Raw genomic sequence first — 27,355 nt, 5'->3', positions numbered from 1 at the left:
AATATTTAATTAACATTCCAAAAACTGAATTTTTTGATGTTACAGAAAGGTAATCAAAGTGACTTTGGCCGAGAGTCGGTACGACGAATTTCAAGAAGGGAGGAAATGTGCGCCCCAACCCCCAAATGCGTGATGATTTAACTCGACCTGCAAAGGCCGCAGCCGTGACGGCTACGCGAGCCAAACCCGGACGCCTCCCCGGCAACCACATGGACCGCACGGCGCCGCACCGCGCTCCGGACGTCCACCTGCCTACCAACCGCAGCCCGCGCCTCACTCGCCGCTATACCGCCTGCCACCATCACATCGCACCCATACCGACCCGGCACGCCCCTTTTCCCCGTCAGACGCCAGCAAGCTGCTTGCTTTGCTTCGGTTAGCTCGCTGCGCGGCGCCGCTCTCGGCTCTCCCGCGGCCAGGCTGCTCGGATGGCGGGGCGGCCGGGCTACGTCACGCTGCCGATAATCTCGGTGTTCGCCGCGATCGGGTACGTCTACTACACCGCGGTGTTCCTCGCGATCCCCGCGTGGCTGGGGCTCGCCACGGCCGCGGGGGTTGCCAACGTCGCGGCCTACACCGCGCTCGCGCTCGCCTGCGTCGCCGCCTACGGCCTCGTCGTCACGCGCGACCCGGGCCGCGTGCCGCCCGCCTTCGTGCCCGACGTAGAGGACGCCGAGACTCCCCTCCATGAGATCAAGCGCAAGGTATGACCGGTCGCCAGCCTCCCTCTTCCCGCACCGGCACCACACCCAGATCCCGCTTCGAAGATGGGATCTCTCCGGTGGCCCCTATGTTCCGGTTGCCGAATTAGGCCTCAGACATTTGGGGTCTTGGATTTAGATGTGGTAGAACATTACCTGGAAGCAAGATTCAGTGAGCTGGTGATTCCGTCTGCGGGGTTCGGATCTTTGAAGCGGAAGGCTGCTTTGCCATTTTTAGCTAAATCAGTCAATCTTGTCTTGGTGATATCTCAGTGGGAGGTGGACTGATGGATGTCCAAGTCCAAGATGGGTCTGACGAGTGTCCTGCTCTGTCACTGACACACTGTACTTAGTGACGGTTCCAGGATTTCAGGATGGAGTACTTTGCAACCTAAAACATACAAGTCCACAAAAACGAAAATAAAAGTACAAACTGTTTACACAATGTCATATACTCCCTCCGTTCCCAAATATAAGTCTTTTTAGAGATTCCAACAAGTGACTACATAGGGAGCAAAATGAGTGAATGTACATTCTAAAATATGTCTACATACATCCATATGTTGTAGTCCATTTGAAATGTCTAAAAAGACATATACGGAGTAATTTATAAGGAAAAAAATTAGTAATCAATAAAAACTACAATTTGACATGGCAAGCAAGATATAATGGCATGGTGTCACCACTCACCATCTTTAACTTGCACAAAGAATTCATAGTGACCAAATGTAACACATCAGTGTTTATATCATTAAACCCCTGTTCTATTTTTAGCCTATCTATCACACAGTTTATTACAACGTATAATATAATCTGTTCACTAATGTAGCACATTTTGGTAGTTCAATTTAAACTGCAAAAATGTCATACATTACTGAACAGAGGGTGTAAGTCTTCAGCTCTAACTATAGCTATGGAAAGAATTAGTGTTAGCACCATTTTAAGAAACCTGCGTTGTTCCGCACCACATGGAAAAACCCAGCATGCCGACAATGAACCGCCGACAATTTCTTGAAGGATGCCGGTAGGATATAAAAATCCATTCATCATAAAGGGGAACACAATACTAAAAAACAAACTAAAAGAATAAACATAGATTTTTGTTCCCCATTTTCAAGAGCAAAGGTGACGCAACTGATCAAAATCCTGAACCAATGTCGCCATCTGCTGCAGTTGTTAGTTCTGCCTCCTACCAGTGGGTCAGCTTGGTTTTTTTTTTATGATTATGTCATGACCGGCACCAGTACCGCCAACGACAAACCCTGAAGAACAAGTGGGTGTCGTTAGTGGCAGACGTCAACGATTTGCCGACGTTTGGGTCTCGTGTGACCTGTAGTGGCAAGCAAGGTAATGATGGCATGGTGTACCACTCACCATCCTTAACTTGCACAAAGAATTCACACTCACTAAATGTAACACAGCAGTCATTATATCATTAAACCCCTGGTCTATTTTAGCTTATTTATCACAGAGTCTATTACGTATAATATAAGTCTCAGCTCTAACTATAGCCATGGAAAGAATTAGTGTTAGCAGTAGCACCATTTTAAGAAGCCTGTGTTGTCCCGCACGAAAGGAAAAAACACAGCATGCCGACAATGAACCGCTACCAATTTCTTGAAGGATGTCAGAAGGATATAAACGTTCATTCATCATAAAGGGGGACAACATACTAAAAAACAAAGTAAAAGAATAAACATAGATTTTATTTTCCATTTTCAAGCACAAAGGTGACGCAACTGATCAAAAACATGAACCGATGTCGCGACCAGCTGCCAGTTGTTAGTTGTGCCTCCTACCAATGGGTCAGCTTGGATTTTATTTATGCTTATGTCATGACCGGCACCAGTACCGCCAATGACAAACCCGAAGAACAAGTGGGTGTCGCTAGTGGCAGAGGTTAACGATTTGCTGACGTTTGTGTTTCATCTGACCTGTAGTGGTGTGTGTTATATCGGATTATTTAGCAGGTGGATCTGAGTCGTAAGGGAAGGATATATAACTCCTGTTGTCTTTGCTCTCAAGAAATGAAAAGAGAAATTTGTTTTTTTTCCTTAGTTGCTCTCTCTTCCCTCTGAACTCTGCTGTTCCTCTGTATTTTATTGCCTTGCTTCTGTATCTTGCGATCTGCGTGGCAAGGATTTTACAGACTACTGTTGTCAACAAATGGCTTTACTCAACAAACTCTTTATCTCTATTGTTGATCTGTATAAATATTAAGATGTGCACATTTTACTGAGATGTGGTTCTTTTGCTTGCTTCAAGCTGTTGCTGTCAGTGCCTTGTTCGGACTGGTCTTATGGGTTGGAGCATTGGATGGTGCACCTTTTCTGTGTGCTTCATCACCAAGAGGGATTTTCCGTTTGTTATGTTTATATAGCAAGCTTTTTGTGTTAGCTTTCTGCTGCACAGAACTTCTAGTCTGTAAGAACTTCTCGGGGTTTCCCATAATGGAAAATGGAGGCCCTCCTATTTCTAAAAATAAGAAAATAAAATACCTATCTTTTTCCAAAACTTCTGTGTGTATGTCTGGTATACCCCTGAACCAACATGGGTCCCTGACTGTAATATTTAATATTTGATTGATGAATAAAAGGAGCCATTTTCAGCTGAAGGGTGGGACAAGAATGCACAAAGTGTGATATTCCTGAATCTCATACAGATTACTTTCGTTACTTATTCGATAATACATATATCTCAACATAAACTATAGGTCCAGTCTTGCATGGAGTGCTTAATGATGTATGGGCGGACTTGTATGCGCATACATACAGTTGATTTGGCAAGCTTAATCTATGTCACCGAAATAGATGTTCATTGCTGTGTACTGAAAGCCATGTGACTGTTTGCCGATGTACAAAGGATACAACTTACCTTGTTGCCTGTATTTAATTCTTATTAATAATATCTTATCAGCCTCCATGTTGTCATTGCAGGGTGGTGATTTGAGATACTGCCAGAAGTGTTCTCATTATAAACCTCCTCGCGCGCATCATTGTCGTGTCTGCAAGAGATGTATTCTGAAAATGGTGCTGATTATTGACAATGATTCGTGTAACACTTTTCTATTGCGTGGTTCTTATTTGCATTTGTGCTACTTTTTTATGCAGGACCACCACTGTATTTGGATTAACAATTGCGTTGGGCATGAGAATTACAAAATTTTCCTCGTATTTGTGCTGTACGCTGCAACCGCAAGCTTCTATTCTTTGGTACTTTAATATCCTTGATTTACTTTAGTGAGTATGCTTGTGCTGTGATTGACCATGAGAAGATTCAAATTTATGTAAGGCTCTGATGATTGGAGGCGCAGTGCATAGTGTGCCTAAAGATGAACAATCAGGAATTGATTCTCCAAGAAAATCGTTAGTAAGTGAATTGAAAAAGTTATTTCAGTTTTCAGCATATAAAATGCTGGCAGATAAAACATTCTTCTAGATAACTAACACAAGAATGTAAAAAATGTGCAGGTTATTTGTGGTGTCTTTGTGTGTGTAATGACTTTGGCATTGTCTATCCTCTTGGTCTGGCATGTTTACCTCATCTTGCATAATAAAACTACTATTGAGGTTTGAAAAATAGGATCCCTTCTCTTTGAGGACTTAATTGTTTGCCTATCTATAATGGTAGCTATGGTTTGCAGTACCATGAAGGAGTTAGGGCAATGTGGTTGGCAGAAAAGGCTGGAAATCTTTACCATCATCCATATGATCTCGGTGTGTATCATAATATTGTTTCGGTAAGAACTCTTTCCATCACTTCTCTTTTACATATACCGCAAACAATTCAGCACTCAAGTATGTTTACCATGCAATGATGCAAATGCCTTGTCAGTAACTTTGTTAATAGCCTCTCTAAGTCCATGACCATGCTTTCTACCTGTCCATTCAAACAGTGTAAATGCAGTATTCCAGAAAAAAAAAGTTAACAAAAATAAAGACAGCATTTATATCTGCAAATTTTGGCAAGAAAAATTCAGACCACTATTACATCTTGCTATCTCTTATGTCCAGCATGGTTTATATGGCATTTTTCATATTAACCTTTTATTTTGCGTGGAATATGCATATTTTTGCACAATTTTTTTGGTACTGCTAATATTCTCATACAGTACATAACTAGGAATATTTCAATCTTTTTCGAAATGTGCAAGTGGACACACTTGATAGTGGGGGCATGCCCGCGCGGGCGCGTTCCTAAAATATGCACTCGGGTTTTTTCTGACTAATCGCCAGTTCAGAGTGCTTCTTAATATGTAAATTTATCTCTTAAAAGTATAACAGGAACCATGAGGCATCAGTTTTCTCAACTCTTTCCCCTATGACAGGTCCTAGGCCCCAACATGCTATGCTGGTTCTGCCCTGTATCGAGGAACATAGGCAACGGCGTTCGTTTCCGCACATCATATGATATTCCGCTATCTACACTACCATCCAAAGCAGAAAAGCATCTGGCAATGTCTTGAGCTCTTGCATTGAGAGCGTATATTGTGGGATCAAATCGGTGAATCATGCTGCAAGTGTAAGGTACATAGTGAGGGCTGAGGAGCTTCAAGAGTATTTCCTCCAGGCCCCAGGGATGTGTCTGGAGTTAGAGATCCTAATCTAGCTAGTTATTCCATTATACTCCCTTCGTCCGGAAATACTTGTCATCAAACTAGATAAAAGGGGGTGTATCTAGATGTATTTTAGTTCTAGATACATCTCTTTTTATCCATTTTGATGACAAGTATTTTCGGACGGAGGGAGTACTTTTTGGCCCGCTTGATGAGAAGAATCACTGGAGTGGCCTGGCCTGCCTGTACTCATACAAAAAAGTCTGAACTGATGAGTCAAAGACCGCTCTGTTGTAAAGTAAGTGCCTGAAGTGTCGTTTACCTGAAGTCCGTATATTGCGTTTTCGTGTCAGAGAGAGTTAGGGACAAATGTCCAGTTTACTCAATATGTATAGAGCTGTTGTGTTATAGATGTTGAATCCGTGAAATCTGTTTACAAAATGTGTGTCCATACGTGCTGCTATGCATGCTTGTGACCTGAAAGCAGGCCATTCTCTGTGAAACTTATGCAGCCTGTGGCGCATGAGAAGCTGCGATGGCTAAATTTGGAGGTTTCAGATTCAATTTAGGGCCTGTTCGGTTGCAAGAGTTTTGAAGAGGATTGGAATGGATTGGGGAGGATTAAGGGTCAGTTTGGTTCATGTCCTGGATGTTTGATGCCTGGCCTGGGGCCTTCCTGAGAGCTGCCTGGCTCCTGTTTGGTTGAGATCCCGGTGATGAGAGAGCCAGCCTGGGCACAAAATCTGACAACGCAATTAGCCTGGCCCCAAAACGAGGCAAGCTGGTTAGCCTCGTCCAGGCATGTGAATTTGGACGCCTGGGCTTATTAATTATAGTGCTCAAGGAACGAGGCAGTAGCGAAGGAATCAAATCGCTGTTTCAGACATCAAATTGACTTTTAAGTGCTCAGCAGGCCAGGTCGTGAACCAAACAGGGTTCCGCTATACTTGCCTGACCAGGCAATATTTTCCAGTTTCCCAGGCTCGTGCCAGGCATCAAAATTTCTCAAGCATGGTGTTGAGGACACCAACCAAACTGACTCTAAATCCCCTATAAGTCAAAATTCACCTCAATCCCGTCCAAACCTCTCCAATCCTCTCCAAGAGAGGTTTAAACGAACATAGCTTTAGGAGTTGTTTGCCTTCTTGGCTGTAGGCTGCTACGAGACGGTGGCACCACCCGCGGCGGCAGCAGGAGGGCAGCAGAACAAGCCGCCTACTATAGTGTAGGACGTCTGGATGTGTAGGTTCAGTGTATGCTTACGCTTTAGCCGTGAATACATTAGCCAACATGATTAAAATTACAGGTTTTTATGAAATACTAATTCCGTCCCAAACTAGTTGTCTTAGATTTGTCCTAAACTAGTTGTCTTAGATTTGTCTAGATATGGATGTATCTAACACTAAAAACATGGATGGATGTGTCTGGTGTGTGTGGCTGCTAATCCTTGCGTTGCAATGGCCGAAAGGCGTTGTACCGAGCTTCTTTGCCGCTTCTTCTCTAACACAATGATACACATGCTTATGTGTATTCAAAAAAAGAAGACGGAAGGAGTATAAGTTACGGAGGTAGTAGTATTGGTCTGAAACCAAGCATAATGCTTATGATTTCTACTCGTCTGTTACAGGAGTAGTAACACTAAATGCGAAAAGAGAAGCACGGCAAGAAAGCTGATGGAGGCTCTGAATCTAGACCAGTATCACGCGTGCTATGATGCTCCTACCTAAACCTGCAAAGCCCAGCACCTAAAACCCTCACCGTGTCCCTTCCTCTCTTGCGACTTGCACTCGCAGTTTGCGTCCCCACCAAACCTGCAAACATCAAAATCAAAACATGAAAATGTGTCAACATATACCCCGTTCGGGCAAGGAAAATGGTGCCTGAAAATTAGCTTCACAACCGTGATTCCAATCATCTCAGTAAAACCAAATCTGCTTCATCTGCTCGTACAACAATTGACTGGCAACCAACCAGACCACGCACTGACTGACCTGCTTGTTGAGGTGCCAAATGGCATTCTCCGATTCCTGCCGCGTCGCCATCGTGACAAAACCGAATGGGGAGCGCCCGGCTTCTCTTCCGCGGTGGTAAACAACTTTGGCACCGACCACTTCACCATAGTAACTGAACAGCTGCTTCAGGTTTGAGTTGCTCACTTTCCAGGGAAGATTGTCCACATAGATCTTGAACGAAGAAGACTCTGATCGACAGGGGTGGGGAGACGGCGTTTCTTCTGTCTGGGCACCTCTGGTAGCAGCTGTCTTGTACACAGTCAGGGGCCTGCCGTCCATCTCCTGCATGTTCAAATTAAAGGTAAATCAGCAAAGCATGAAAACTTCCATTATTACATTCTTAAGCATAGCGATTACACGTGACACTGGCCTCGAGAAGTAATAACAACTAGAAGAAGCAAATCATGTCAAAGAACAGTCTCATATAGATGGCATGTCGTTGCATGATCTAGTAAACAAATTGGCAGAATGAGGATATGTATTGGGTTGGGCTTCAGATTAAGGAGTTCCAAAAATCAGAAACCAAGGGAACTGTCATGAAAATGATTAACTTTGTATGCAAACCAGAAACCAGTACCACAACACATCACCACTGTATCCTATTACATGAAAGGTGTGCAAATACAAACCTGGGGAAGACACTCCATCCGTACTGCGATCATATACTTGCTCAACTCTGAGCACAGTAGCTGCAGCTACGATAGAAGAATAGGCCCTTTTTAACTTACGGAGAGTAGCCGCACCAAGCTACCATTTATAAAACATACTCACACGGCGATTGTACATCTCCACAGCCTTCTTGGCCTCCTCAGCAGTACTCATGGTGACAAACCCATATCCACAGCTCTCGCCTGTTTCCCTGTCATAAATGATCTGCACAGGCACAAAGTAGAAACTGTGTTTCAGAACAAAGAAAAACCATACATGTCTTAATAACTTCATTGTCTAACTGCCTATCAACAACACTGATGAAACAGATATCCATTTAGCGAATGAATTGCCTAGAGAAGGCAAAGAAACAATGCATTCAGTCTTGATAAGAAACATGCTTAAATTATTTGAGAGTTTATTTAGAAGCTAGATATGAAAAGAGTATAATGACCAAACCAAGTGGCTAGAAATGAATACGTAATGATTCTGTAATCAACAGCATCTCCACACAGCACAAGCATCGGTCGAAACAAGATAATACAGGTACAATCTGCAACGTAAAGATATCACACAAGCTCACAAATCAGCTACATACTATTAGATTCGAGCAGCCTCACCCTATGGACTTCAACAATGTACATGACCACAGAAAACAGGGGGAGTACAGAACTGCGTGATCTTGCTACCAGTAGTTGCAGGGCCATATTTAGTTATGCATACACTACTCATTAATCAAGAATTTGGGGCACTATTTTCATATATCGGTTACCGGCAAGGACAATGAAGAGCAAAGAATGCTCACCTCCGAGAACATGACGATGCCAACATCCTTGAAGAGCAGGGCAAGGTCCTTCTTGTCAATGTCATACGGTAGATTCCCAATGCACACCGTGGCCTCCTCGTCCGGCTCGAAGTACTCCTCTGGTGTGTACTCCTCGTAATATTCCTGATGTCTGGGGGATGGCGTTGTTGGGTACACAACACTCGGGCGTTCCTCTGGATAAGATAATGGTGCTGAGAAAATAGGCAATTTTTCAACTAATTTAATCCATAAGTAGATAACTAGCATGGCATTGACAGAACTAACAACATACTGGTACTGATATAAACAAGCACGTACTACGCAAATAGTAGACAAATCTACACATGATGCTAGCACTGCTAATACAGAAATTATCAGGAGAGGGATAAACGCGGTATACCCTCCAGTAGGCCATGCAGAAGCCGCTGCTGCGGTGGCAGCAGCAGAAGCGTCCTCGGCGGCCTTCTTGTCGGCCTCGGTCTTCTCGGCGGCGGCGCGTTCGGCGTCGCTGGACATGGTGATGACGGAGACGACGCGGACGTAGAGGAAGTAGTGGATCGGAGGCGAGCAGTCGCGTAGTCGCTTCCCAAAAACATATTCGTCTCTCTCCCGTACAGGAACCAGAGAGACGGAGTTTTGGAGACCTGCTCTCCCGTCGACCGTGTACGCGGAGGACGGGATGGAGTCATCGGCGGCAGCAGCAGCAAAGGAACGAAGGTGGGCGATTCGCGTGGAGCAGATGTGATCTGATCGTGGCGGCTAGGGTTAGGGGACACAACACACTTATATAGACGCAGCCGCGTGGAGAGACGTGAGCTTGACCCACATCCGAGTCCGTGACAGCCCACGATCTGACGTCTCAGATCGTGGCCCTGCTGTCAGAACCTCTCCGTTAGTGACTGGCAAAAATAAGCGCATAGGTGTGAGCTCGGCTCGGCTCATTCCCGCAACCCGCGGCGCGGCGCGGCGCGTCGTGACGAGGCGAGGCGAGGCGAGGCGTGGCGAGGTGGGCGGCGGAGGAGGAGCGCGCGAGGGCCTCTTCTCTTCTCAAGCTCCAATAGCATGTAGAAGAGCCACCCTTATAAACCACTCCAACTTTCCTTCCACTAGCATGGTGGGACTAAACTTCCCACCACCTTGTCATGCCACCTACATGGGCCCTTAGAGATCAAATCTGAAATTGTCATATGGGTTCTAGGCCCATCTCACATTTCAACAATCCCCCACCAGATCTCAGGGGCCCACTTTGTCCTTTGTTCCAAACGCTATTTTGATATACTAGTGTTTCAGTGAAGACCTGTTAAGGTTGAGCTTCACCTAGAGCAAGTAGCTACACTCCTTCACAACTGAACAATGGACTATGCCTTGAATTGTCAGTTTGGCGTAAAGAAGTTTCACCACATGTCTTACTAGTACTGGGTTGCCGAAGGCTGACTCCTCAGGTGGAGCATATAAGTCACACTCCTGGCCTATTCACGAGCTTACTAGAGATCACCCCAATCTCATAGACTGTGACTAGCAGTCGGGCTCACATAGGTGTGTTCCTCCAAAGATCGCTCTGTAGGACAGCATCTTGCTTATACATATAAGCCTTGGAACACATTAAGACAATAATCATCCTTCCATACAGTTTCCGAGAGTATTGCATCTCCAACGGAGTGGGTTAGTAAAGTTACTCTCCTCAGTTCACCACTGGCTTGTTTTCCCAGGTCCTACTTCACGGGATCTCCGATCACATAGGTTGGGTTACCACCATGGCAACTCATGTGGGTCTCATACCCATCTCCCTCGATGCACTATCTATCACTACACGCGATAGCCCTTTCGTAAAGGGATCTGCCAGATTCTTAGCCGTATGGACATAGTCCAACGCTATCACCCCAGAGTTTCTTAATTTTCTGACAGCTTTTAATCTCATTCTTATGTGTTTGTTGGACTTCATGTTGTCCTTTGAACTCTTCACCTTGGTGATGACAGTTTGATTATCACAGTTCATAAGGATAGCTGGAACTGGTTTATCAACCAATGGCAAGTCCATCAAAAGATCTCGAAGCCATCCTGCTTCAACACCAGAAGTGTCTAATGTTGTTAATTCTGCTTCCATTGTCGATCTCGTTATGATCGTTTGCTTGCAAGACTTCCAGAAAACAGCGCCACCTCCAAGAGTAAACATATACCCAGTTGTGGCCTTCATCTCATCAGCATCAGAGATCCAATTCGCATCACTATACCCTTCAAGTACCGACGGGTCTCCGGTATAGTGAAGTCCATAGTTCATAGTACCTTTCAGATAGCGCATAACTCTTTCAACAGCATGCCAATGTACATCACCCGGTTGGAAACAAACCGGCTCAGTTTGCTCACAGCAAATGCGATGTCAGGCCTCGTTGCGCTCGCTAGGTACATCAGTGAACCAATGATTTGAGAGTATCTCAATTGATCTTTAGCCATGCCTTTTGACTTCGAATCAACACGCTAGGATCATATGGTGTTTGAGATGGTGTGCAGTCCGAATATCCAAAACGGCTCAACACCTTCTCAACATAATGGGATTGCAGAAGTGTGATCCCACCCTCATTATCTCTTAGTAGCTTGATGTTCAAGATAACATCAGCCACACCAAGGTCCTTCATCTCAAAGTTCTGAGACAGAAACGACTTAACCTCCTCAATGACTTTGAGGTTGGTTCCGAATATCAGTATGTCATCAACATACAAGCATAGTATAACTCCTTCGCCCCCACCATGGCGATAGTATACACACTTGTCAGCTTCATTAACAACGAAGCCAACAGATGTCAGAGTTGTATTAAACTTATCATGCCATTGCTTAGGTGCTTGCTTCAGGCCATATAAAGATTTCAGCAACCTACACACCTTTCTTTCCTGACCATCTATCACAAAGCCATCTGGCTGTTGCATGTAGATTTCCTCGTTTAGCTCTCCATTCAGAAAAGCTGTCTTAACATCCATTTGATGGACGAGAAGACCATGTGAGGCCACCAACGAGAGTAATACTCGAATGGTGGTCAGTCTAGCCACAGGTGAATAAGTATCGAAGAAATCTTCCTCTTCTTTCTTGTCATATCCGTTGGCCACAAGCCTAGCCTTGTACTTTTCAATCGTACCATCGGGCCTAAGCTTTTTCTTGAACACCCACTTACATCCCAATGGTTTACAACCATAGGGACGATTAGTGATCTCCCATGTCCCGTTAGCCATGATGGAATCCATCTCGCTACGGACCGCATCCTTCCAGTAGTCAGCTTCTGGAGAGGCATACACTTCTGAAATAGAAGTGGGAGTATCATCCACGAGGTACACGAAGAAATCATCACCAAAGGTCTTTGCAGTCCTTTGTCTCTTGCCCCTACCAAGGGTTTCCTTGTCATCCTCCTCAGGATTTTCATCATGTGTTCATTCATAATATTCCATAGGAATGGCAGGCTCAGGAGTCTCCTCAGATTCCTGTCTAGAAGTGCTTTGCATATCTCTCATAGGAAAAATATCCTACAAAGAATGTAGGATCCTTAGACTCCATAATTGTACCGACCTTCTGGTCAGGTACCTCAGATTTCACTACTAGAAATCTATAGCCAACACTGTTCTTAGCGTAGCCCAAATTAACGCAGTCCACAGTCTTGGGTCCAAGCTTACGCTTTTTGGGGATCGGCACGTTGACTTTTGCCAAACAGCCCCAAGTATGCAAGTACGAGAGTGTTGTCCTTCTCTTTGCCCATTTCTCATAGGGAGTGATCTCATTATCCTTTGTCGGAACTTTATTCTGGACATGACATGCCGTCAATATAGCCTCCCCCCACCATGCCTTGGATTAACCCGATGTATCTAACATGGCGTTAACCAGATCAGTTAGAGTACGGTTTTTCCGCTCGGCAACCCCGTTTGACTGGGGAGAATACAGAGGCGTCCTCTCATGAATAATGCCGTGTTCCGCACAGAAGGAATCAAACTCACTCGAGAAGTACTCTCCACCACGATCTGACCGGACTCGTTTAATTTTCTTTTCAAGTTGGTTCTCAACTTCTGCCTTATAGATTTTAAAGTAGTGTAGAGCCTCATCTTTAGTATTTAACAGATATACATAGCAATATCTAGTGGAATCATCTATCAATGTCATGAAGTACTTCTTTCCACCTTTAGTCAACACGCCATTCATCTCACAAAGATCAGAATGTATGAGTTCTAACGGTGCCAAGTGTCTCTCCTCCGCAGCCTTGTGAGGCTTGCGAGGTTGCTTAGCTTGCACACATGACAGGCACTTAGAACCTTTGGCTAAAGTGAAACTCGGGATTAAATCCAACTTAGCTAGCCGCGTCATAACACCGAAACTTATGTGACAAAGACGTGAATGCCAAACTTCAGATTCATTAACACTCGAATGAATATGGTTCACGACTTTATTACATAAATATGCGAGGGAAAGGCGGAACATCCCTCTGCTCTCATAACCTTTTCCAACAAATAGTCCATACTTAGTAACAACTAATTTATTAGACTCGAATACCAACTTAAACCCTTCTCTACATAGAAGGGAGCCACTAGCGAGGTTCTTCTTGATGGCGGGGACATGCTGCACGTTCTTCAACTGCACGATCCTTCCCGAAGTAAACTTCAGATCAACTGTGCCAACAGCATGAACAGAAGCACTCGCGCCATTCCCCATCAATACGGACATGTGGCCTATGACCTGGTAAGAAGAGAACAATGAAATGTCAGCACACACATGAACACCTGCACCTGTATCCACCCACCAATTGGTAGGCTGAAACACTGAAAAACAGTAAATAAATTACCGTACCCAGATGCACCATTCTCATTGTTGCCCACAATCATGTTGACAGACTTGAAGTCCTGTCCTGACTTCTTAAACTTGTTTGGGCACTTGTTGGCCCAATGTTCAGTCGAACCACAAGTAAAGCAGCCCTCATCCTTCTTGTTCTTCTTGAAGGTCTTCTTACCCTTTTTCTTGAAGTCGGTATTCTGTTGGACACCGTTCTTTCCCTTGAACTTGTGGGAGTTGAAGTTCCTCTTGGTTACCATGTTGGCAACAGAAGTCCCTTCGGCCCCTTTTCCGTGCGAGTCCTTTGCCCTCGAATTCTGCTCAACATTCAGATGGCCAATGACATCCTCCACAGAGAATTCACGCCTCTGATGTTTCAGAGTGATGGCAAAGTTCCTCCAGGAATTGGGGAGCTTAGCGATTATGCAGCCCGCGACAAACTTGCCCGGTAACTCGCACTTCAGAAGCTCAAGCTCCTTAACAATGCTTATCTCATGAGCCTGCTCCAGTACAGGACGGTTTTCAACCATCTTGTAATCGTGGAACTGCTCTATAATATACATCTCGCTCCCTGCATCGGCGGCCCCGAACTTAGATTCGAGCGCCTCCCACAATTCGTTGGCGACATGCACATGTAAATATGCGTCGACCAGTTTATCTCCGATCACGCTAAGAACTGCTTCGAGAAACACAGTGGTTGCCTCCCTGAACGCCTTCTCCTGATCAGGAGCAATCGTTCCCGTGGACACACCGGTGACCCAGAACACGTTCATAGCCGTGAGCCATAAAGTGGTTTTTGTCCGCCAACGCTTAAAGTACGTACCGGTAAACTTATCCGGTTTCAGTGCCGCGGCAAAGCCACTTGCCGAAAAATTCCTACACATAATAGGTTTTTGGATTGCTGAGAAAATAGGCAATTTTTCGACTAATTTAATCCATAAATAGATAACTAGCATGGCATTGACAGAACTAACAACATACTGGTACTGATCTAAACAAGCACGTACTACGCAAATAGTAGACAAATCTACACATGATGCTAGCACTGCTAATACAGAAATTATCAGGAGAGGGATAAACGCGGTATACCCTCAAGTAGGCCATGCAGAAGCCGCTGCCGCGGTGGCAGCAGGAGAAGCGTCCTCGGCGGCCTTCTTGTCGGCCTCGGTCTTCTCGGCGGCGGCGCGTTCGGCGTCGCTGGACATGGTGATGACGGAGACGACGCGGACGTTGAGGAAGTAGTGGATCGGAGGCGAGCAGTCGCGTAGTCGCTTCCCAAAAACATATTCGTCTCTCTCCCGTACAGGAACCAGAGAGACGGAGTTTTGGAGACCTGCTCTCCCATCGACTGTGTACGCGGAGGACGGGATGGAGTCACCGGCGGCAGCAGCAGCAAAGGAACGAAGGTGGGCGATTCGCGTGGAGCAGATGTGATCTGATCGTGGCGGCTAGGGTTAGAGGACACAACACACTTATACAGACGCAGCTGCGTGGAGAGACGCGGGCTTGACCCACGTCCGAGTCCGTGACAGCCCACGATCTGACGTCTCAGATCGTGGCCCTGCTGTCAGAACCTCTCCGTTAGTGACTGGCAAAAATAAGCGCATAGGTGTGAGCTTGGCTCGGCTCATTCCCGCAACTCGCGACGCGTCGTGACGAGGCAAGGCGTGGCGAGGCGGGCGGCGGAGGAGGAGCAAGCGAGGGCCTCTTCTCTTCTCAAGCTCCAATAGCATGTAGAAGAGCCACCCTTATAAACCACTACAACTTTCCTTCCACTAGCATGGTGGGACTAAACTTCCCACCACCTTGTCATGTCACCTACATGGGCCCTTAGAGGTCAAATCTGAAATTGTCATATGGGCTCTAGGCCCATCTCACATTTCAACAATCCCCCACCAGATCTCAGGGGCCCACTTTGTCCTTTGTTCCAAACGTTGTTTTGATATACTAGTGTTTCAGTGAAGACCTATTAAGGTTGAGCTTCACCTAGAGCAAGTAGCTACACTCCTTCACAACTGAACAATGGACTATGCCTTGAATTGTCAGTTTGGCGTAAAGAAGTTTCACCACATGTCTTACTAGTACTGGGCTGCCGAAGGCTGACCCCTCGGGTGGAGCATATAAGTCACACTCCTGGCCTATTCATGAGCTTACTAGAGATCGCCCCAATCTCATAGACTGTGACTAGCAGTCGGGCTCACATAGGTGTGTTCCTCCAAAGATCGCTCTGTAGGACAGCATCTTGCTTATACATATAAGCCTTGGAACACATTAAGGCAGTAATCATCCTTCCATACAGTTTCCGAGAGTATTGCATCTCCAACGGAGTGGGTTAGTAAAGTTACTCAACTCAGTTCACCACTGGCTTGTTTTCCTAGGTCCTACTTCACGGGATCTCCGATCACATAGGTTGGGTTACCACCATGGCAACTCATGTGGGTCTCATAGCCATCTCCCTCGATGCACTATGCATCACTACACGCGATAGCCCTTTCATAAAGGGATCTGCCAGATTCTTAGCCGTATGGACATAGCCCAACGCTATCACCCCGGAGTTTCTTAATTTTCTGACAGCTTTTAATCTCATTCTTATGTGTTTGTTGGACTTCATGTTGTCCTTTGAACTCTTCACCTTGGTGACGACAGTTTGATTATCACAGTTCACAAGGATAGCTGGAACTGGTTTATCAACCAATGGCAAGTCCATCAAAAGATCTCGAAGCCATCCTGCTTCAACACCAGAAGTGTCTAATGCTGTTAATTCTGCTTCCATTGTCGATCACGTTAAGGTCGTTTGCTTGCAAGACTTCCAAGAAACAGCGCCACCTCCAAGAGTAAACATATACCCAGTTGTGGCCTTCATCTCATCAGCATCAGAGATCCAATTCGCATCACTATACCCTTCAAGTACCGACGGGTCTCTGGTATAGTGAAGTCCATAGTTCATAGTACCTTTCAGATAGCGCATTACTCTTTCAACAGCATGCCAATGTACATCACCCGGTTTGGAAACAAACCGGCTCAGTTTGCTCACAGCAAATGCGATGTCAGGCCTCGTTGCGCTCGCTAGGTACATCAGTGAACCAATGATTTGAGAGTATCTCAATTGATCTTTAGCCATGCCTTTTGACTTTCGAATCAACACGCTAGGATCATATGGTGTTTGAGATGGTGTGCAGTCCGAATATCCAAAACGGCTCAACACCTTCTCAACATAATGGGATTGCAAAAGTGTGATCCCACCCTCATTATCTCTCAGTAGCTTGATGTTCAAGATAACATCAGCCACACCAAGGTCCTTCATCTCAAAGTTCTGAGACAGAAACGACTTAACCTCCTCAATGACTTTGAGGTTGGTTCCGAATATCAGTATGTCATCAACATACAAGCATAGTATAACTCCTTCGCCCCCACCATGGCGATAGTATACACACTTGTCAGCTTCATTAACAACGAAGCCAACAGATGTCAGAGTTGTATTAAACTTATCATGCCATTGCTTAGGTGCTTGCTTCAGGCCATATAAAGATTTCAGCAACCTACACACCTTTCTTTCCTGACCATCTATCACAAAGCCATCTGGCTGTTGCATGTAGATTTCCTCGTTTAGCTCTCCATTCAGAAAAGCTGTCTTAACATCCATTTGATGGATGAGAAGACCATGCGAGGCCGCCAACGAGAGTAATACTCGAATGGTGGTCAGTCTAGCCACAGGTGAATAATTATCGAAGAAATCTTCCTCTTCTTTCTGGTCATATCCCTTGGCCACAAGCCTAGCCTTGTACTTTTCAATCGTACCATCGGGCCTAAGCTTTTTCTTGAACACCCACTTACATCCCAATGGTTTACAACCATAGGAACGATCAGTTGTCTCCCATGTCCCGTTAGCCATGATGGAATCCATCTCGCTACGGACCGCATCCTTCCAGTAGTCAGCTTCTGGAGAGGCATACGATTCTGAAATAGAAGTGGGAGTATCATCCACGATGTACACGAAGAAATCATCACCAAAGGTCTTTGCAGTCCTTTGTCTCTTTCCCCTACCAAGGGTTTCCTCGTCATCCTCCTCAGGATTTTCATCATGTGTTCGTTCATAATATTCCATAGGAATGGCAGGCTCAGGAGTCTCCTCAGATTCCTGTCTAGAAGTGCTTTGCATATCTCTCATAGGAAAAATATCCTCAAAGTATGTAGCATCCTTAGACTCCATAATTGTACCGACCTTCTGGTCGGGTACCTCAGATTTCACTACTAGAAATCTATAGACAACGCTGTTCTTAGCGTAGCCCAAATTAACGCAGTCCACAGTCTTGGGTCCAAGCTTACGCTTTTTGGGGATCGGCACGTTGACTTTCGCCAAACAGCCCCAAGTACGCAAGTACGAGAGTGTTGTCCTTCTCTTTGCCCATTTCTCATAGCGAGTGATCTCATTATCCTTTGTCGGAACTTTATTCAGGACATGACATGCCGTCAATATAGCCTCCCCCCACCATGCCTTGGATAAACCCGATGTATCTAACATGGCGTTAACTAGATCAGTTAGAGTACGGTCTTTCCCCTCGGCAACCCTGTTTGACTGGGGAGAATAGGGAGGCGTCCTCTCATGAATAATACCGTGTTCCGCACAGAAGTAATCAAACTCACTCGAGAAGTACTCTCCACCACGATCTGACCGGACTCGTTTATTTTTCTTTTCAAGTTGGTTCTCAACTTCTGCCTTATAGATTTTAAAGTAGTGTAGAGCCTCATCTTTAGTATTTAACAGATATACACAGCAATATCTAGTGGAATCATCTATCAATGTCATGAAGTACTTATTTCCACCTTTAGTCAACACGCCATTCATCTCACAAAGATCAGAATGTATGAGTTCTAACGGTGCCAAGTGTCTCTCCTCCACAGCCTTGTGAGGTTTGCGAGGTTGCTTAGCTTGCACACATGACATGCACTTAGAACCTTTGGCTAAAGTGAAACTCGGGATTAAATCCAACTTAGCTAGCCGCGTCATAACACCGAAACTTATGTGACAAAGACATGAATGCCAAACTTCATATTCATTAACACTCGAATGAATATGGTTCAGGACTTTATTACAGAAATCTGCGAGGGAAAGGCGGAACATCCCTCCGCTCTCATAACCTTTTCCAACAAATAGTCCATACTTAGTAACAACTAATTTATTAGACTCGAATACCAACTTAAAATCTTCTCTACATAGAAGGGAGCCACTAATGAGGTTCTTCTTGATGGCGGGGACATGCTGCACGTTCTTCAGCTGCACGATCCTTCCCGAAGTAAACTTCAGATCGACCGTGCCAACACCATGAACAGAAGCACTCGCGCCATTCCCCATCAATATGGACCCGTGGCCTGTAACCTGGTAAGAAGAGAACAATGAAATGTCAGCACACACATGAACACCTGCACCTGTATCCACCCACCAATCAGTAGGCTGAAACACTGAAAAAACAGTAAATAAATTACCGTACCCAGATGCACCATTCTCATTGTTGCCCACAATCATGTTGACAGACTTGGAGTCCTGTCCTGACTTCTTAAACTTGTTTGGGCACTTGTTGGCCCAATGTTCAGTTGAACCACAAGTAAAGCAGCCCTCATCCTTCTTGTTCTTCTTGAAGGTCTTCTTACCCTTTTTCTTGAAGTCGGTATTCTGTTGGACACCGTTCTTTCCCTTGAACTTGTGGGAGTTGAAGTTCCTCTTGGTCACCATGTTGGCAACAGAAGTCCCTTCGGCCCCTTTTCCGTGCGAGTCCTTTGCCCTCGAATTCTGCTCAACACTCAGATGGCCAATGACATCCTCCACAGAGAATTCACGCCTCTGATGTTTCAGAGTGGTGGCAAAGTTCCTCCAGGAATTGGGGAGCTTAGCGATTATGCAACCCGCGACAAACTTGCCCGGTAACTCGCCCTTCAGAAGCTCAAGCTCCTTAACAATGCATATTATCTCATGAGCCTGCTCCAGTACAGGACGGTTTTCAACCATCTTCTAATCGTGGAACTGCTCTATAATATACATATCGCTCCCTGCATCGGCGGCCCCGAACTTAGATTCGAGCGCCTCCCACAAGTCCTTGGCGACATGCACATGTAAATATGCGTCGACCAGTTTATCTCCGATCACGCTAAGAACTGCTCCAAGAAACACAGTGGTTGCCTCCCTGAATGCCTTCTCCTGATCAAGAGCAATCGTTCCCGTGGACACACCCGTGACCCAGAACACGTTCATCGCCGTGAGCCATAAAGTGGTTTTTGTCTGCCAACGCTTAAAGTACATACCAGTAAACTTATCCGGTTTCAGTGCCGTGGCAAAGCCACTTGCCGAAAAATTCCTACACATAATAGGTTTTTGGATTGCTGAGAAAATAGGCAATTTTTCGACTAATTTAATCCATAAGTAGATAACTAGCATGTAATTGACAGAACTAACAACATACTGGTACTGATCTAAACAAGCACGTACTACGCAAATAGTAGACAAATCTACACATGATGCTAGCACTGCTAATACAAAAATTATCAGGAGAGGGATAAACGTGGTATACCCTCCAGTAGGCCATGCAGAAGCCGCTGCCGCGGTGGCAGCAGGAGAAGCGTCCTCGGCGGCCTTCTTGTCGGCCTCGGTCTTCTCGGCGGCGGCGCGTTCAGCGTCGCCGTACAGGAACCGGAGAGATGGAGTTTTGGAGACCTGCTCTCCCGTCGACCGTGTACGCGGAGGACGGGATGGAGTCACCGGCGGCAGCAGTAGCAAAGGAATGAAGGTGGGCGATTCGCGTGGAGAAGATGTGATCTGATCGTGGCGGCTAGGGTTAGGGGACACAACACACTTATATACACGCAGCCGCGTGGAGAGACGTGGGCTTGACCCACGTCCGAGTCCGTGACAGCCCACGATCTGACGTCTCAGATCGTGGCCCTGCTGTCAGAACCTCTCCGTTAGTGACTGGCAAAAATAAGCGCATAGGTGTGAGCTCGGCTCAGCTCATTCCCGCAACCCGCGGCGCGGCGCGTCGTGGCGAGGCGGGCGGCGGAGGAGGAGCGTGCGAGGGCCTCTTCTCTTCTCAAGCTCCAATAGCATGTAGAAGAGCCACCCTTATAAACCACTCCAACTTTCCTTCCACTAGCATGGTGGGACTAAACTTCCCACCACCTTGTCATGCCACCTACATGGGCCCTTAGAGATCAAATCTGAAATTGTCATATGGGCTCTAGGCCCATCTCACATTTCAACAATCCCCCACCAAATCTGGGGGGCCCACTTTGTCCTTTGTTCCAAACGCTGTTTTGATATACTAGTGTTTCAGTGAAGACCTGTTAAGGTTGAGCTTCACCTAGAGCAAGTAGCTACACTCCTTCACAACTGAACAATGGACTATGCCTTGAATTGTCAGTTTGGCGTAAAGAAGTTTCACCACATGTCTTACTAGTACTGGGCTGCCGAAGGCTGACCCCTCGCGTGGAGCATATAAGTCACACTCTTGGCCTATTCATGAGCTTACTAGAGATCACCCTAATCTCATAGACTGTGACTAGCAGTCAGGCTCACATAGGTGTGTTCCTCCAAAGATCGCTCTGTAGGACAGCATCTTGCTTATACATATAAGCCTTGGAACACATTAAGACAGTAATCATCCTTCCATACAGTTTCCGAGAGTATTGCATCTCCAACGGAGTGGGTTAGTAAAGTTACTCTCCTCAGTTTACCACTGGCTTGTTTTCCCAGGTCCTACTTCACGGGATCTCCGATCACATAGGTTGGGTTACCACCATGGCAACTCATGTGGGTCTCATACCCATCTCCCTCAATGCACTATCTATCACTACACGCGACAGCCCTTTCGTAAAGGGATCTGCCAGATTCTTAGCCGTATGGACATAGTCCAACGCTATCACCCCAGAGTTTCTTAATTTTCTGACAGCTTTTAGTCTCATTCTTATGTGTTTGTTGGACTTCATGTTGTCCTTTGAAATCTTCACCTTGGTGATGACAGTTTGATTATCACAGTTCATAAGGATAGCTGGAACTGGTTTATCAACCAATGGCAAGTCCATCAAAAGATCTCGAAGCCATCCTGCTTCAACACCAGAAGTGTCTAATGCTGTTAATTCTGCTTCCATAGTCGATCTCGTTAAGATCGTTTGCTTGCAAGACTTCCAGGAAACAGCGCCACCTCCAAGAGTAAACATATACCCAGTTGTGGCCTTCATCTCATCAGCATCAGAGATCCAATTCGCATCACTATACCCTTCAAGTACCGACGGGTCTCCGGTATAGTGAAGTCCATAGTTCATAGTACCTTTCAGATAGCGCATAACTCTTTCAACAGCATGCCAATGTACATCACCCGGTTTGGAAACAAACTGGCTCAGTTTGCTCACAAAAAACGCGATGTCAGGCCTCGTTGCGCTCGCTAGGTACATCAGTGAACCAATGATTTGAGAGTATCTCAATTGATCTTTAGCCATGCCTTTTGACTTTCGAATCAACACACTAGGATCATATGGTGTTTGAGATGGTGTGCAGTCCGAATATCCAAAACGGCTCAACACCTTCTCAACATAATGGGATTGCAGAAGTGTGGTCCCACCCTCATTATCTCTCAGTAGCTTGATGTTCAAGATAACATCAGCCAAAGGTCCTTCATCTCAAAGTTCTGAGACAGAAACGACTTAACCTCCTCAATGACTTTGAGGTTGGTTCCGAATATCAGTATGTCATCAACATACAAGCATAGTATAACTCCTTCGTCCCCACCATGGCAATAGTATACACACTTGTCAGCTTCATGAACAATGAAGCCAACAGATGTCAGAGTTGTATTAAACTTATCATGCCATTGCTTAGGTGCTTTCTTCAGGCCATATAAAGATTTCAACAACCTACACACCTTTCTTTCCTGACCATCTATCACAAAGCCATCTGGCTGTTGCATGTAGATTTCCTCGTTTAGCTCTCCATTCAGAAAAGCTATCTTAACATCCATTTGATGGACGAGAAGACCATGCGAGGCCGCCAACGAGAGTAATACTCGAATGGTGGTCAGTCTAGCCATAGGTGAATAAGGATCAAAGAAATCTTCCTCTTCTTTCTGGTCATATCCCTTGGCCACAAGCCTAGCCTTGTACTTTTCAATCGTACCATCGGGCCTAAGCTTTTTCTTGAACACCCACTTACATCCCAATGGTTTACAACCATAGGGACGATCAGTGATCTCCCATGTCCCGTTAGCCATGATGGAATCCATCTCGCTACGGGCCGCATCCTTCTAGTAGCCAGCTTCTGGAGAGGCATACGCTTCTGAAATAGAAGTGGGAGTATCATCCACGAGGTACACGAAGAAATCATCACCAAAGGTCTTTGCAGTCCTTTGTCTCTTGCCCCTACCAAGGGTTTCCTCGTCATCGTCCTCAGGATTTTCATCATGTGTTCGTTCATAATATTCCATAGGAATGGCAGGCTCAGGAATCTCCTCAGATTCCTGTCTAGAAGAGCTTTGCATATCTCCCATAGGAAAAATATCCTCAAAGAATGTAGGATCCTTAGACTCCATAATTGTACCGACCTTCTGGTCAGGTACCTCAGATTTCGCTACTAGAAATCTATAGCCAACGCTGTTCTTAGCATAGCCCAAATTGACGCAGTCCACAGTCTTGGGTCCAAGCTTACGCTTTTTGGGGATCGGCACGTTGACTTTCGCCAAACAGCCCCAAGTACGCAAGTACGAGAGTGTTGTTCTTATCTTTGCCCATTTCTCATAGGGAGTGATCTCATTATCCTTTGTCGGAACTTTATTCAGGACATGACATGCCGTCAATATAGCCTCCCCCCACCATGCCTTGGATAAACCCGATGTATCTAACATGGGGTTAACCAGATCAGTTAGAGTATGATTTTTCCGCTCGGCAACCCCGTTTGACTAGGGAGAGTAGGGAGGCGTCCTCTCATGAATAATGCCGTGTTCCGCACAGAAGGAATCAAACTCACTCGAGAAGTACTCTCCACCACGATCTGACCGGACTCCTTTAATTTTCTTTTCAAGTTGGTTCTCAACTTCTGCCTTATAGATTTTAAAGTAGTGTAGAGCCTCATCTTTAGTATTTAACAGATATACATAGCAATATCTAGTGGAATCATCTATCAATGTCATGAAGTACTTCTTTCCACCTTTAGTCAACACGCCATTCATCTCACAAAGATCAGAATGTATGAGTTCTAATGGTGCCAAGTGTCTCTCCTCCGCAGCCTTGTGAGGCTTGCGAGGTTGCTTAGCTTGCACACATGACAGGCACTTAGAACCTTTGGCTAGAGTGAAACTCGGGATTAAATCCAACTTAGCTAGCCGCGTCATAACACCGAAACTTATGTGACAAAGACATGAATGCCAAACTTCAGATTCATTAACACTTGAATGAATATGGTTCACGACTTTATTACAGAAATCTGGGAGGGAAAGGCGGAACATCCCTCCGCTCTCATAACCTTTTCCAACAAATAGTCCATACTTAGTAACAACTAATTTATTAGACTCGAATACCAACTTAAACCCTTCTCTACATAGAAGGGAGCCACTAACGAGGTTCTTCTTGATGGCGGGGACATGCTGCACGTTCTTCAGCTGCATGATCCTTCCCGAAGTAAACTTCAGATCGACCATGCCAACACCATGAACAGAAGCACTCGCGCCATTCCCCATCAATACGGACCCGTGGCCTGTGACCTGGTAAGAAGAGAACAATGAAATGTCAGCACACACATGAACACCTGCACCTGTATCCACCCACCAATCGGTAGGCTAAAACACTGAGAAAACAGTAAATAAATTACCGTACCTAGATGCACCATTCTCATTGTTGCCCACAATCATGTTGACAGACTTAGAGTCCTGTCCTGACTTCTTAAACTTGTTTGGGCACTTTTTGGCCCAATGTTCAGTCGAACCACAAGTAAAGCAGCCCTCATCCTTCTTGTTCTTCTTGAAGGTCTTCTTACCCTTTTTCTTGAAGTCGGTATTCTGTTGGACACCGTTCTTTCCCTTGAACTTGTGGGAGTTGAATTTCCTCTGGTTCACCATGTTGGCAACAGAAGTCCCTTCGGCCCCTTTTCCGTGCGAGTCCTTTGCCCTCGAATTCTGCTCAACATTCAGATGGCCAATGACATCCTCCACACAGAATTCACGCCTCTGATGTTTCAGAGTGGTGGCAAAGTTCCTCCAGGAATTGTGGAGCTTAGCGATTATGCAGCCCACAACAAACTTGCCCGGTAACTCGCACTTCAGAAGCTCAAGCTCCTTAACAATGCATATTATCTCATGAGCCTGCTCCAGTACAGGACGGTTTTCAACCATCTTGTAATCGTGGTACTGCTCTATAATATACATCTCGCTCCCTGCATCGGCGGCCCCGAACTTAGATTCAAGCGCCTCCCACAAGTCCTTGGCGACATGCACATGTAAATATGCGTCGACCAGTTTATCTCCGATCATGCTAAGAACTGCTCCGAGAAACACAGTGGTTGCCTCCCTGAACGCCTTCTCCTGATCAGGAGCAATCGTTCCCGTGGACACACCGGTGACCTAGAACACGTTCATAGCCGTGAGCCATAAAGTGGTTTTTGTCTGCCAACGCTTAAAGTACGTACCGGTAAACTTATCCGGTTTCAGTGCCGCGGCAAAGCCACTTGCCGAAAAATTCCTACACATAATATGTTTTTGGATTGCTGAGAAAATAGGCAATTTTTCGACTAATTTAATCCATAAGTAGATAACTAGCATGGCATTGACAGAGCTAACAACATACTGGTACTGATCTAAACAAGCACGTACTACGCAAATAGTAGACAAATCAACACATGATGCTAGCACTGCTAATACAGAAATTATCAAGAGAGGGATAAACGCGGTATACCCTCCAGTAGGCCATGCAGAAGCCGCTGCCACGGTGGCAGCAGCAGAAGCGTCCTCGGCGGCCTTCTTGTCGGCCTCGGTCTTCTCGGCGGCGGCGCGTTCGGCGCCGCCGTACAGGAACCGGAGAGACGGAGTTTTGGAGACCTGCTCTCCCGTCGACCGTGTATGCGGAGGACGGGATGGAGTCACCGGCGGCAGCAGCAGCAAAGGAACGAAGGTGGGCGATTCGCGTGGAGAAGATGTGATCTGATCGTGGCGGCTAGGGTTAGGGGACACAACACACTTATATAGACGCAGCCGCGTGGAGAGACGTGGGCTTGACCCACGTCCGAGTCCGTGACAGCCCACGATCTGACGTCTCAGATCGTGGCCCTGCTGTCAGAACCTCTCCGTTAGTGACTGGCAAAAATAAGTGCATAGGTGTGAACTCGGCTCGGCTCATTCCCGCAACCCGCGGCGCGGCACGTCGTGGCGAGGCGAGGCGGCGGAGGAGCGCGCGAGGGCCTCTTCTCTTCTCAAGCTCCAATAGCATGTAGAAGATCCACCCTTATAAACCACTCCAACTTTCCTTGCACTAGCATGGTGGGACTAAACTTCCCACCACCTTGTCATGCCACCTACATGGGCCCTTAGAGATCAAATCTGAAATTGTCATATGGGCTCTAGGCCGATCTCACATTTCAACAGCTGAGCACTTTTGCACTTAAATGCTTGCCTCAGTATTTTCCACTTTGTTTCCTTGTCAGTGGCATGGCAATGATCATCATTCAAGAGCCCTTGGCCCCAGTACTTGCATGGAGCTGGAGCATCACATACAAAACAGTAGCACTGCATTTGGAAAACAGTAATTTAATCACATTAGGAAGGCTCAACTGTCTAGTCTGCTAGGATAATCTTTGTAACCATATTGCTAACAGAATCAAGGACAGGGAGTAAAAATGCTTGCTACTTACCATGCTGCAATGCTTCACGTGAGAAGTGGTGCTGAAGGGCATCTCAGAACATGAATGGCGCGAGTGAGGGAAGTCCTTGCATGCTATCTGCAGAAGCATATCATGTAAATGTAACTGTATTTGGACTGATAAAGGAATGCTACCACAGGGAAACTGGTGTAGTATAATTCCTTCAGATAAGCTCTAATCCCTCATGTCTGTCGAATACAACATGAACTGAAACCGCAGATATTCATAGACAGTAAGAACAGGTAGTCAAGGAACCATATTGAGTGCTTGATCAGACAATTCATTTCCTATTTACAACTTGAATAGTATAATTTTGGAAAACCCAATGATGAACCTTTGACGAAAAAATATGGTATTTGAATCAAAAAGTATGTTATGGTGCAACTTTAACGAATCAGATATTGTTTGAATCAGAAAGTATGTTCTCAGCTGTAAACCAAATTTCAGGTCCCAACTTTGACGGATTTGACAAAGTTTTCAGCTGTAACCAAAATTTCCAATGGGTTCTAAAGCCTCCAACATAACTACAGCTTGTTTGCTACCCACCAAATGCAAGGAGATGCTCTTGTAAGGATCAAAATTCAAAATGAAAGGGAACAAGCCAATACACACCTCGCCTTTCACCGCAACGATCTCCACCTCGCCCGGCACGCCATCCCTTCTACTCCTCCCCTTCACCCCCGCAACCGCAACCGGCTTATCAGGGTCGCCGTCCAGAACCACGCAGTCATCACCCTCGCAGTCGCCGTCGTTGCCGGCGCGAACGCCGCGGGACCTGCCCTTATGCCTCCGCGGTGCTGGCACCGCCGAGTCCCCGAGCTTCGCGGCCCATCCCAGGGGGGCGGGCGAGCGAACCGACCTTCCGGAGCCCACCTCTTCCTCCTCGTCGGAGCTGCTGATCACCACCACCTCCCGCGGCGCCGGTCCCATCCGCGCGAACTCTGAAAAACC

General features: G+C 46.0%; 2 protein-coding genes across 2 annotated transcripts; one reads left to right on the top strand and one right to left on the bottom strand.

Moving 5' to 3' along the window:
* The first annotated feature begins 217 nt into the window (after positions 1-217).
* LOC119277573 (probable protein S-acyltransferase 16) lies at positions 218-5,697 on the top strand. The gene is made up of 7 exons (XM_037558855.1): positions 218-704; positions 3,638-3,730; positions 3,812-3,913; positions 3,993-4,070; positions 4,172-4,270; positions 4,345-4,440; positions 5,029-5,697. The coding sequence occupies exons 1-7, from the start codon at positions 429-431 to the stop codon at positions 5,164-5,166; spliced, it is 882 nt and encodes a 293-aa protein (XP_037414752.1). The 5' UTR covers positions 218-428; the 3' UTR covers positions 5,167-5,697.
* Positions 5,698-6,919: 1,222 nt separating this feature from the next.
* Positions 6,920-8,015, bottom strand: LOC119281716 (31 kDa ribonucleoprotein, chloroplastic-like). Its single transcript, XM_037562176.1, has 3 exons — positions 7,898-8,015; positions 7,248-7,550; positions 6,920-7,067 (listed from the first exon to the last, which is right to left on the bottom strand). Exons 1-3 carry the CDS (start codon positions 7,928-7,930, stop codon positions 7,011-7,013), a joined length of 393 nt encoding a protein of 130 aa, XP_037418073.1. The 5' UTR covers positions 7,931-8,015; the 3' UTR covers positions 6,920-7,010.
* Positions 8,016-27,355: the final 19,340 nt, after the last annotated feature.

The sequence above is a fragment of the Triticum dicoccoides genome, chromosome 3B, assembly GCF_002162155.2.
Source record: "Triticum dicoccoides isolate Atlit2015 ecotype Zavitan chromosome 3B, WEW_v2.0, whole genome shotgun sequence".
NCBI lineage: Eukaryota > Viridiplantae > Streptophyta > Magnoliopsida > Poales > Poaceae > Triticum > Triticum dicoccoides.
The sequence above is the reverse complement of the archived record's forward strand: the minus strand, read 5'-3'. Positions and strand labels throughout refer to the sequence as shown.

What these genes read in the sequence shown, in the direction of transcription:
- LOC119277573 (XM_037558855.1), top strand. Translation starts at nt 429, where the DNA reads ATGGCGGGGCGGCCGGGCTACGTCACGCTGCCGATAATCTCGGTGTTC. An exon ending in CCGCAAGCTTCTATTCTTTG is followed by an intron (nt 3,914 to 3,992) that starts GTACTTTAATAT and finishes AATTTATGTAAG; the next exon opens with GCTCTGATGATTGGAGGCGC. An exon ending in TGTATCATAATATTGTTTCG is followed by an intron (nt 4,441 to 5,028) that starts GTAAGAACTCTT and finishes CCCCTATGACAG; the next exon opens with GTCCTAGGCCCCAACATGCT.
- LOC119281716 (XM_037562176.1), bottom strand. Translation starts at nt 7,930, where the DNA reads ATGATCGCAGTACGGATGGAGTGTCTTCCCCAG. An exon ending in GGATGGAGTGTCTTCCCCAG is followed by an intron (nt 7,551 to 7,897) that starts GTTTGTATTTGC and finishes TTGAACATGCAG; the next exon opens with GAGATGGACGGCAGGCCCCT. An exon ending in TTTGGCACCTCAACAAGCAG is followed by an intron (nt 7,068 to 7,247) that starts GTCAGTCAGTGC and finishes TGATGTTTGCAG; the next exon opens with GTTTGGTGGGGACGCAAACT.